Below are 12,571 nucleotides of genomic sequence, written 5' to 3'. Positions count from 1 at the left end.
GGAATGCACGGGACCCAGCACTGTTTTCCAACCTTGATGGTATGCTAGATGGGATTTTCTTCTTGAATTATACACGGGGGATATGTGTGCTTGAAATAGACACATTTAAAATATTTGAAAAAATTATGTAGATTATTGAAAATCCATTTATTTTAACGTATATTATAATGTATAATTAATATGTTAAGTAAATAGTATCATCGCTTGCTATTTCAGAAATAGTTTCGCTTTGCCCATTCCATCATATGATTTACATTGTAATGGTTACCATTGATATTTTGTGTTAATTTGTGTTTGCTTAAAAACACACTGGGAGTTGGCATTAGCAGCGTTCATGACTTTTCCTTTCCTCTTTCCCACTGGCCATGGCTTTCTGGAGGTAGTAATTGTGTATTAAGGGGGCGCTGCCATTCTTTACTCAGTCACTGCATGTGTATGTATTTTTTTAACGTTTGCACATGAGGTGGTCCGCGAAAGGTCTTGATGACAATTGAGTTGGACACCAAAAGTCAAGTGATGGGAACCACTGCTTGAACACATTTACACAAAGTAAGTAGGAGTTATAATGAAGGAGTAAATAGGGCGTAAAATGTGTTTTCATAAAAATTGAAAATTGAAATATGAAATATATAAAATACATTGTTGATATTGTTATTACTGTTATTACTTTGGTTTGTCAAAAAATAGTTTGACCATGGTAATCTAACTCGTATTAGTGAGCCGGATCATTTGGATCAGCTCACCAACAAGAGGTGGCTCCATCGGCTCCAAAACAGCTCTTCATATCACCACTTATACCTTTTATAATTCAGCCAAATGTAACCCGTTTTTACTTATGATTCATATGTGTAGGCCTATATACCACTTAAATTATTCAATACATCCTTGTACTGAAATAAAATTTACATTTTCTCATATCAATAAATTGCTTTAGCCGACTGTTTTCATTGCATTTACAGACCCTTGAGCGCAGCGCGCATCCCAGCCCCTCGCTTCTTGCTAAATGGTATGATCCTTGTCTATTTCTTTGCCCAAGACGTGAAGGTTTTCTAGACTTGGTAGGACATCCTAGACAGCTTGGACCAATAACCTTACACTTTCAGAAATCTGCTTGCCAGGGACCAGGCGGTCTTTCCCATAGATTCTGGTTCATTGGAATTAGCCTGTGCCTGCACGACCTGTTGCTCCTGACCACACTGCATTCTGTCTCAGCCATGACTGAATGGCTCCAGCCATATGGCTGCGCCCCATTTCCTGCCCGTTTGAACCTTAATGCCGGAGGTTGCCACTTTTGGATCCCTGGATTCTATGCACTGGAGAGCTTCCTGTGTCTTTAATATAATGAACTCTTCATTGAGGTTACTGATCGGAAGTTGCAGGATTTAACTGGTGCCATACAGAGCAGTACTGCTCAGACTGCGAGGTAAGCCTAGCCATCCTCACAAGTAGATGCTCATCTTCCTACTCTGGGACTTGACTGCCTTTATAGGCACTACATACACAAGCAGAGGTCACAGGATCCGGGGTTGTACTTGAACCTCCCCGGCAGGCCGGTTTTGTTCAACTTGGTGGCCAGGCCTGGAGCTTCTGGTTTCTGGATTTAAGCTCATCATTAAGGCTTCACTCAAAGATTCTTCCCAAGGCTCTGGTGAGATGGAGGCTCCTGAGAGTGAGGATCAGAACTTGTGATTTTGTTTCTTTAAATCTTTGCCCAGTTGATGAGCCTCTCTAGGCCTTGGAGTATCCTGGTGCTGCCCGGGACAGATGTTGTTGTGACAGTCAAATAGTCCATTAATAGTGTTATTGGGGGCTGTCACACTCCAGTCTTGATAAAAGGGCCCCTGCATTCTTCCTCTGACCTCCAACCATGTTCATGGCAAGGCTGAAAAGGATGACCCGAGATAATGCTGTCTGTTACTATGCTTTTCTCAAGCCGTTGCCAGTTCGATGTGCCAGACCCAGCATTGACTTTAAGCCTCAAGTCACCGTAATAGTCCAGAAAAAGGTCCTTGATTTAGCTGGGAATGTGATGTAGATGTAGGGCAACCACAATGAGTTTGTGTGGTATAGATCCATACATTTTTGCAAGGTCAAGCCACAACAATGTCGGTAGTCCCTTGTCTTTGCTTGCCGACCTGATGAGTTGTGTGAACCAGTGTGTTCCAAACAGCCAGGCGCTCGAGGGATCTCACACTCATTGTGACACGATACTAAAGACCTATCTTGCGTTCTATACTTCGCAGTGAGATGGTTCTGAACTGACCAAGAATTGTTCCAAGAGTTCTCTTCCTTGGGAATCCAAACTGCTTCAGCACACCTCCAATGGTTGGTAACTCAATACACATTGTACTCCACTGGGGCACATGCCAGAGGGTAACCTGGCTCCTTCGTCCACCTCCTGTATCTTCATCCAGCTGGGCTTCCACATGGAGAACTCAACTGTTGGAGGTTGTAGGCTTTTGAGGGCCATTTGGGGCTCGGGTTCATGGTCTCTCTCTGGGTAGTGCAGCTGGTGTACTTGGTGGCCCTATGGTTCATTGTATAGCGTGACATGGTGTCTCTCGACATGGCCGGAAGCAATGTCGAGAGACGGAAGCAAAGCTAACTATGAAAGCTGTCATAGCATAGAGACAGCGTTCCACCCCCTTCTTTGTTTTGGTTACTACAATCTGGCTCACGCACTACTGGCAAGGCAAGCTTTGTAGATGATAGATTCATCCTACAGATGTGCTGGGACACATAATATGTGATGTAACCTGGGGCTTTCGGTGTTTCTGGATATTGGGTGATTCGGGTCTTTCAACATCAGACACCCTCACCAAGGTGACCCAGCTGGGGGGTTGCCTTAACATAACATTTACATAACATAACACATAATATATTTATAATGTGGCAGGGTAGCAGGGTATCCAGCACATCACCAAATACAAGACAAGCAACCGCACAACTTTCAACGGCGACGTCCTTGCTAGAACAGAAACGTCAGAGTTTTTTTACCAAGTACACCTTCACCAGCCCCTTACAGCCACATCCTCCCTGTGCAGGAGCAGGATGTGAGGCGTTTGCTAGAGCGGTGGATCCGAGGAAAGATGCCTGCCCTGATGGTATGACCGGAAGGGTACTCAAGGAATTCGAAAACCAGTTCTCTGAGGTCTTCACAAAGATCATCCCCATTCCGTGTCAAAGTGCACCGTACCCTTGATTGAAGTCTGCCACAAATGACTGTCATCAGCCACATAAACGACTACCGTTTAGTAGCAATGACACCGGTCATCATGAAACGCTTAGAAGGGGCTGGTCCTGCATCAAAGCCCCCCCCCTTGTGAGGATACTTTTAATTGACTTTAGCTCTGCCTTTAACACCGTCATCCTGGGGAGAATGGTTACTATACTTACTGACTCAGGACTCTCCCAACCCATCTTCCACTGGATCAAGGACCAAACCTCCCCATACTGTTAGGGTTGTGTGTTGAGCCCTATCCTCTACACCCATGGCTGTGGCCCCACCCATTCCACCAACACCATTGAGTTTGTGAATCACAAAACTGTGGTTGGACTTATCTCAGGACGAGACTAGAAAGCCCACAGGGATGAAGTCCATAGACTGACAGCGTGGTGTTCAGAGAACGGGATCCTCTTGAGCTCCTCAAAAACAAAATTACTCATAATAGACTTCTGGAAAAACAGGCAGAAAGCGTGTGGGGAAAGGGTCCCTGCCTCTAGGTTTCTGGGATGCACATTACTAAAGATCTCTCCTGGACTAAGATCTCTCCTGGACAGTACTGAAGATCTCTCCTGGACAATTAACACGAGGACGGACCCTCAGGGAAACTAATCTGCAGGAAAAGCTGCTGGTGTCCTTCTACCGCTGCTCCAGAGTATGCAGGCGCACTGTATCCCTGCAGGGTTTCCCAGCTGCTCCGCCAGGAGAGCCCTTCAGAGGGTCATCAATACCTCCCAGAAGATCATTGGCTGCTCAATGCCATCTTTAGAGGACTTATTCAGCTCTCGCAGCCTCAGTAGAGTAGCCAACATACTGAAAGAACCATCCCATCCTGGACGCCATTTGTTTTACCTGCTATACTCTGGTAGATGCTTCAGGTCCATCCACTCACAAACAGCTCTTACCCCAGAGCCATACGGGAACCGAACACTGCCAGAAAATATATTCTCATATTCTTTTCAGAATTTTCAGCTCAGTATTTTGCTGAAGGCGGTAAAGAAATAAAAACATTTGTTGTACATGCTATGTATCTGTGTGTACAGTATTACAAAATTGAAGGTAAATAAAATATGTAATCAAAGCAATGTGATGATATTTTAATCATAAAATGGCTACTTTTTTTTTCCTTCATCTTCTCAAAGCAAGAAACCCCAGTGTGTTGAGGGAATAACTAAAACCTTTTTAGACATTTCTTAATGCAGCCATTGGTTTTCAAAAAAATAAAATGAGCTTATTATTTAATTATAAATTAGAATACAGCTCAGCATGACACTGCTTATTAAAAGTAATGCAGTGGGGCAGAAAATCCTTTGCGAAGGCTGTTGTTACACTTTTCATATTTTATATTTCCAAGGGAAAATTGCCCTCCGAACAAAGATACATTTAGGTGTCACTGAAGTAGTATCGGACTGTAATAATGATTACGAATATAGATTTTTTTTAGAATAATGAATAATCCATGAGTAGTAGACATTTGAACGCAGAATGCAAATGCAAACCTTATTGGCCCTTGGAATAAGCTTTAGACCAGCTGACCATGTTCATGATGTGACTCAAGAGCATAATAACCATATTCAATTTGAAAATTGTCCTTTTACCCATTGGACAATGTGACATTTGAATAGACTTAATTCCATTTCAGGTTTTGCCCTCAGAGGTCTAGGGCCTATGTATTCTACAACCTTTATCTAGAATAACACCCCACAACGACTAAATCGTATCACTCTTGAATAAGAATGCATCACTGTATGATGTGGGCAAGGGTAAACACATAGGCCTAATAACTAATAAACACATTTTTAAAACGATCATAGTTGTGGAAGATTATACCAACATTTGCAGCAACATAGACCTGCATTGAGAAGATCTTTCAAGTAAAGGAATGTCTGTTTCTGGTATTGACATGACATTACATTTCAGATCCACTGGTGACAAAGTTCCTGTTTAATCTCGACAGCAGGAGAAGTGTAATTATTGTAATATTGGTTATTAAGCAGCAGTTGGAATGCAAGATTCAATTCAACAAGGAACTTGTTCCAGTTTGTTTCATGTGTGTGTAGCGAATACATGTTCGCTTTTGAATTGTTCTTCGTTAACTCGTAAATATTCTGTTATTAACATTGTTTACAATTCGACTGGTGAATGTGCGTTTTTTTGCATCCACCATTCCAGCTGCACATTTGAATGCTTTATTTTTTTTTTGCATCTTCACCCGCTACCACCAGCAGCACACCATCACTTCGCAGTCAAACCAGCCTTTTCTCGCCCGACATTATTTTCACATTGACTCCGCTCACGGAGGCTGAAACGACGGATGCAATCATGGGAGAGACACGTTGGGACAGTTTATTTACATTCGAAGGGCCTGTATAAGTTTAGAGGGAAGCCGCTACGTGTGTCTCCCTCTTACTTTCACCGACCCCCTCCTCCTCAGCTCGCAGAAATTTATAAAGAACAAAAAATCCGACCAGGGAGGGAGGGGGGTTGATACGCTCAGGCTGAAATCGAGAGGCGAACCTAGGAAAGGGGAGTAATTTGTACACGGGACTTTCCCCCCCTTAGTCCCCCCAAAAGGAGGGGGAAAAGTCGCAATTGTGGAAACGAAAAGGAGCTACGATCTAAAGACGTGAAAACGTCTGCAATTGTGGATACTTTATATATTTTTATTTCGAAAAAATATGGCCGAGAACGTTCTGGACTCTGGCCCGCCTTCAGCCAAGAGGCCTAAACTCTCCTCTCCGGCACTTTCTGCCTCCGCCAGCGATGGAAACGGTAAATATTTTTAATACATTATTTGTGTGTCCGTTTTTTCACTGTTTAATATTTCCAACGACCACTGACTACTTGGAAATCTGAGGGATGGATTACTACTCGGTGTTTTGTCGTAGCTGGGTAACGTTAGCATGTAGCGTACGTGTGTCGGACGTGAAGAGATCCGATGCTAGCCAGTCATTTCAGCAGCGCTAGCTAGCGCTGTTAGCTAGGCGCTAGTTGGATACGAATGAGGGCTCGGATTGACGGTCCCATGTCTAATGGCTAGTTTAGCCAGGGTGCTAATTAGCCAAACAACCAGCTAACTTGTAAAGTTTTGAAATTGTGCTCGCGTAAATATTTACTAATAGCAGCTGGATGAAATGTATGATGACGGCCAACAGCGAAATCAAGTCATATTGACGCATTAAGTTCACAGCGAATTATTTTCGCCTTGTTAAAAGTCGGACCCTTTAACAACAAACGTCGGTATGAGCTAAACCTGAGGTAGCCAACTCCGCTAACATTTCGGATGGGCTAAATTTAGGCCCATTGGTCGGAATGATTGTTATGCTCAAATTGCCATTGTTAGTTTTTTTCTGTAGATGGCGTGCAGTAGTACACGAAGTAGTGGGCTGTTAACAGAACTAGGGCGCAGGGACAGCGCCATGTCTTGTCAATCCCAATAAGTAGTAAACCGCCAGTCAATATCGGTCCGTCCAAATATGAAATTGTTCCCTTGATTTCACCACTTATGGATTTACCCAGCTGCGCCTGGCGAAGTTATTAGTTATAAACTGAGCTGTTAAACGTCTTTGAAGACAACATTGTCCAGTCTTTCCGTGATATTTTACTCGTTGACCACTAAGTGAAGTTAATTACATGTGTTGATTTAGATTTGCAATAAGCCTACGTTGGCATTTGGCCTCATGAAACGACTCCTAAATTGCTGTCATTAATTTATGTCTTTAATGTGATTCGTCACAGTCACGCCCCTTATGGGTTTTCTCTTCTAGCAATGAAATGTAGGCAGCCTGTGAAAGCATGATGGCAGTGATGATTTGTATTGAGCCTTTTCTTTGTTTTAACGATATTGTCAGCATGAAGTGCGCAGATTTTCAAGTAAAAGAATGGTAAGGGATTCATTCATTGACAAGGAGAACCGAAATTACCGCTAATTTAAACTCCTGATTTTAAGGAATTCAGGCAATGTGCTGTGCAGTATCAAATGGTGATATTTATTGTCATTGAAACAAAGACATTAACTGTTGATTGGCAAAGAACATTTGAGGAAATTAAGTTGCACAGCATCTGGACATAACTAGAATATCATCAGTGTTAATATGTTATTGAATGGCATATGCAGCATATTGTATGAACACACACTATCAAGTTTATCAGCGTAAAAGGGCTTTTCAGATTGTTCTGGCTGTAGCACAGTATGTGTGGTCACATTTAAAACTTGCTTTGGTTAAATTCCAAAATTCTATACAAAACGTTATTCTCTTGACGGGGCAACTACATTCAGTCATATTCCAGTTTAATTAACAATAACATTACACTCCTAATTGGCGGGTACCCTGTATGTATTACCTTCCCTCCATCTTTGCACTATTCATCTCCCCTCCAGATTTTGGCTCGCTGTTTGACCTGGAGCATGACCTACCAGACGAGCTCATCAGTTCCTCGGAGCTGGGGCTGGTCAATGGCGGGGACATCAACCAGTTGCACCCCAGTATGGGAGGGGGCCCCGGGGGTCTTGGTCCTGGGGTTGGAGGGATGGGCCTTGGATTGGGCCCTGGCGGAGGGGGTCCTGGCCCCGGCGGAGGGGGCCAGGACGCGGTGGCCAAACACAAGCAGCTGTCGGAGCTGCTGCGCTCCGGGGCCCCGCCGGCTTCCACCCAACAGGGGCACCCTGGTGCCATGGGCAACCCAGGAGGGCCCACCTCCATGGGGCAACACTTGGGCAACATGAAGGCGTCCCCGTGCCAGGGGCCTCAGCAGCACCTGTCCTCCCAGCAGCAGGCCAGCATGATGCAGCAGCAACAGCAACAGAACTCTGTAGCTGGGATGGTGGGCAGCATGAGCAGGGCCATGATGGGAGCCCAGCAGAAGGGCAACAATGGACCCCAGCAACAGCCTGGGATGATGGGGGGTCAGGTGATGAACGGCTCCCCCAGGATGGGCTTTGGGAACCAGGGCATGGGTGGCGGAGGCAACCTGCTGGCAGAGACGTTGCAGCAGCAGCAGGTAGCCGGTCCGCAGGCTGGGATGAGAGGTCAGCAGCCTGGAGCCCTCAATAAGGTAAAGAAAATAATGCCTCATGTTAAAACCGAACACAGTTTGTTGTTTGTTCCTTTTAGTCATTCACCAAAAAAGTCGTAATCGAAGACTCCTAATGTGTTTGTGTACTACAGTGATCATAACACTTTTGAATTGGCCCGTATTTCTTTATTACCTATTTATTTTTTATAGAAAAAGCATGGCTCAAACATTCAGTAGGACTCTATTCTCTATTTAGTGCATTCACATTTGGGCTGATCATTGGTTAACAAGACGAATAGATGGAGCCACCAATCAAATGCACTATACAGTTTTAGCGCATAAGAACGATAATGCTAAAGGAGGTTACTAGCGAAGACATGAAGAGCGGGAGAGAGAGGGGGAATACATCAAATTATGAAAGTGTTCTCCCCCTCCCCCTTGGTGCTTTGGGAGAGAAGGAAGAGGCATGTCGCTGTGTCATGTTTGTGGTAGTTGGAGTAAGTAATCTTCACAACAGCGAGCATAAGAATGCTCCTCGTTGACAAGAATGCTCCTGCAGATTGCCGTGTACACTTTGCCGTCTTTGTCACTGCAGCACGTTAACGTCACCATTACATCCCCAAAAACAGCTGAAGCCGGATTATTAATTTGTCTACGATTTAAGCTGTTCTTAATAACTTAATTGAAGCAAAGGCTTTATTGGCCCAACGTGGGTGGTTTTAATTGCAGTGCAATTGGTCCAGGGATGGAGGGGTGGTGCCGGGTGCGTGTACCCGACAGTGGGGTTTAAAAACAGCCGTGACTTAATGCCTCGGGGGTCCCTGGAGGTGGGCTGTATTCTGCACGCTTTGAGGTTAGCATAATGCTACCCACGGGTCCTGCTCTACGGAGGGATCCGTACGATGAGATGCATGTGTGATATGTAAATCTTTCTTGTATGTTTTCGTGGCATGTTGTCATGGGGGAGGTGCTGCTTAAAGTTGTATGGAGTGCTGAGAACGGGTTAAGTTCAATGCAGAACATGCTTGGTGACAATCGTCCTCCTTTTTATATTGTATACATTTCCGTTCGCTGGTCCAAGAAGGTTCAGTTTATAATTGGTAATAATGACAAATCATGCACATTAGGGGATTATTACTTATTTTGTCCCATGCATGAAATGGAAAAAAAACATGAACCATTAAGTATTTTGGTCGCTGTTTACAGCACCATCTTGGATTGATTCAATAGAAGAATACGTCAAGCCGGCAGCCTCTGCAGTTATTGCGGCGCTGAGCACAGCCTCACACTTGTTGCAAAAAATCAGCAAAAGTGTTTGTGTGGAAATATGAAATGCCTGAATCGCCAACTTTCTCTATTCATTTGACTTTTTTCTTTCATTGGTTCAATGGTTTACAAGTTTTATAATGAATACAGGATAATTTAATCATAGTCACACAGCCTATGTTCCTAAGTGTTGTTCTGTGTGTATGCAGAGCTGGCTTTGCGTTTATGCACTGGATGTGCATATGTTATTGGATTCTGAATTGAGTCGTTGAAGTTTGCTAGTATTGAAACAGACTGCTGACATTCTTTGACATCCGTACATTGACCAGTGCGCCATGATACTTAATGCTGCTTCTCCCCACATCTCTGGCCCCTCTCTGTTCTATTCTCCCCACTCCCAGATGGGTATGATGGGGAACCCGGGAGGCCCATACGGAAGTCCGTATGCCGGCCAAGGGACGCAGGGTCTGGGAGGCGCCGGGCTGGGACCTCAGCTTCATAACAAAGGGCCCATGTCCAACCACTTGGCCCAGTACAACATGGACAAGAAGAACCAGCCCATGCAGGGCATGGCTGCCATGGTAAGCAACAAGAACCTCACTGTGTCCTCTTTGATTTAAGTCTTTCACGTGTGGAGAAAGTGGGGTAGTGTGGTGGCTAGGTGTAGTGTTTGGACTCGTGTTTGATACCAAATGTCAGAATCCTACATTTTCATCCCGAAATGACCCGTATCCTGGTAGGCCCCATCCTCCATATCACCATATCACTATAGCTTAAACTAACTTCTTTGTTTTTTAAGCACAAACATATCAACTGGTTTGTGTTTCATCAAGTTATTTTATCAAATTTGCATCGGGTTGCACTGGATTTATTGATTTGGAGATTTTTCCTAAACCTACCTCTACTAAAACCTCTATCCTTACCCTACTTCACTTTATTGGCATCAAATAGTGACCCAGGTACTCCTCAGATGTCGCTACGGCCCTAAAGTTATACTGTATAGGGCTACAATCTGATAATGCACTAGGTGGTATTTAATCTAACATTTATTTCTGGCGCAAATAACATCTTCCACTTATGCCGTGTTCTAGCTTTAGTCACTCTAACCAAGTATAATACACATTGATAATTTTCCTTGCACAACAATCTCAGGTGGTATCTTTATTTTGGTACCAACATTACATGGTAGCCCGATTTGTTTTGATATACTATTTACTTAAGGTGTGCTATAATCAGAGAAAAACTCAGGGGTCAAGCAAGATGGCTGAACCCATCTCCCTTATAAATGAATTCTCTATTCATTGTAAGTTGTTTTGAAAAATGGGAAGCACATTTAGTCAGAGAAGGGTAGTAGTATTTCAGTTTCCGTGTAAAAACGGTCTCCATATCGTCTTACTTCTTGACCCTTTCTGTTCCTCACTTCTTCACATCCTTCCTCTCAACTCCTTATGCCCGGTGTCCTTACCGTCTCACATTTCCACACTCTATGACAACCATGTCCTAACCCTATACCTGTACCCTACTCCCTTCTCCTCCAACCCCACCGTCCCCAGGCCTCCCAGCAGGCACAAGCAGGCGTGGCTGGCCCCCCAGGCCCCGCTGTGGGTGGGGCTCCAGGGTTGGTGCCCAACGTCCAGGGCGGTCTTGTGGGGCAAGGTGCCCAGCAGGTGTCGGCGGCGGCCGCGGCGGCAGTGGCCGGAGCGCCGCCTACGGCCGACCCGGAGAAACGCAAGCTGATCCAGCAGCAGCTGGTGCTCCTGCTCCATGCCCACAAGTGCCAGCGGCGAGAGCAGGCGAACGGCGAGGTGCGGCAGTGCAACCTTCCCCACTGCCGCACCATGAAGAACGTGCTGAACCACATGACCCACTGCCAGGCCGGCAAGAACTGCCAGGGTTGGTAGACGTGTGTGTGTGTGTGTGTGTGTGTGTGTGTGTGTGTGTGTGTGTGTGTGTGTGTGTGTGTGTGTGTGTGTGTGTGTGTGTGTGTGTGTGTGTGTGTGTGTGTGTGTGTGTGTGTGTGTGTGTGTGTGTAGATTTTGATGCGCACTATGATACCATCCCACCTGTGAATGAGATGCCATGTTTTGAGAAGAACTCGTTTTTGTAGCATACTTACTGCAGTCATCACTTCTGGTAAAATGAATCTGCGTAATAATCATACATTTATGCAACGCTCGGTTATTAGAAAAGTAACTTATTTAAGGTTTGGCGTCTCCAAAGCTCACTGTAACAACCTCTGCAACAAAATGGAACGGTTTTCAGAGAGAAAGAACCTTGTGACACTCCCCAATTATGTCGGACGGAAAGCGCGCTGTGGGTTAAAAATCGTCCTGACGCCATTTTGCATTCTGCGGGACTGAACGGTGTGTTTCTGTTTCAGTGGCCCACTGCGCATCGTCACGGCAGATCATCTCTCACTGGAAGAACTGCACGCGGCACGACTGCCCCGTCTGCCTGCCCCTGAAGAACGCAGGGGACAAGAGGAACCCCCAGTGTGAGTGTCGGTATCTGACCATAACGTCGTTAATGTACCACACATGTGTCCGGCTCCTACTGTGCTGACGTGATCCCAACGCCCCTTTTGTCCATGATGGGAGTGGGGTCCGAGTAGAACTGCCTCCACCACCTTCTCCTTTTTACAGTTTTTAATGCCATATAGGTTATTCCCTCAGCATAATGGTGCTAAGGGCTGGAAGGGCTCTACCGCTGCAGGATATTAATTCATTATGTTTCTTAAATTATTATCCTTCATCATTGGGGCTTCCCACTGTAGTGCTTAGCTGTAGTGTGTTTAAAGGAGCTCTCGAGTCATAATTATATTCTAAGAGGGATGTTTTCTACCTAACCCTAAATGGAGGTAAACAAAAGAGGTAAAAGAAAGGGGAGAAAGCTATTGTACTTTTTCCTGAAACCTAATCTCTGGTTTAGGGACAGCTACTTGTTTCAGTGGTTAGTCTAGAGTTTCTCAACTTTTTCATTCTGTGATCCATCAGCAGGGCTACTTATGGCCCAATATGACTTATTATTATTACATTGTCATCAAAGTGAGATTATTATCCATATTTT

General features: G+C 44.8%; 1 protein-coding gene across 4 annotated transcripts in view; it reads left to right on the top strand.

Annotated features, from left to right (window-relative positions):
* Positions 1-5,459: 5,459 nt before the first annotated feature.
* The window catches only part of ep300a (EP300 lysine acetyltransferase a), a 34,655-nt gene continuing 27,543 nt past the window's right edge, over positions 5,460-12,571 (top strand). For 2 of the 4 annotated variants that reach the window (XM_030339617.1, XM_030339615.1), the window contains exons 1-5: positions 5,460-5,995; positions 7,605-8,278; positions 9,907-10,086; positions 11,059-11,398; positions 11,886-11,999. In XM_030339617.1, the coding sequence (XP_030195477.1) occupies positions 5,902-5,995; positions 7,605-8,278; positions 9,907-10,086; positions 11,059-11,398; positions 11,886-11,999 (1,402 nt within the window). In that variant the 5' untranslated portion in view covers positions 5,460-5,901. Of the gene's footprint in view, positions 5,996-7,604; positions 8,279-9,906; positions 10,087-11,058; positions 11,399-11,885; positions 12,006-12,571 lie in introns of all 4 variants that reach the window. The other 2 variants (XM_030339616.1, XM_030339614.1) reach the window with 1 other exon arrangement.

This window comes from Gadus morhua, chromosome 18, assembly GCF_902167405.1.
Source record: "Gadus morhua chromosome 18, gadMor3.0, whole genome shotgun sequence".
NCBI lineage: Eukaryota > Metazoa > Chordata > Actinopteri > Gadiformes > Gadidae > Gadus > Gadus morhua.
This window is presented reverse-complemented; position numbering and strand designations above follow the sequence as displayed.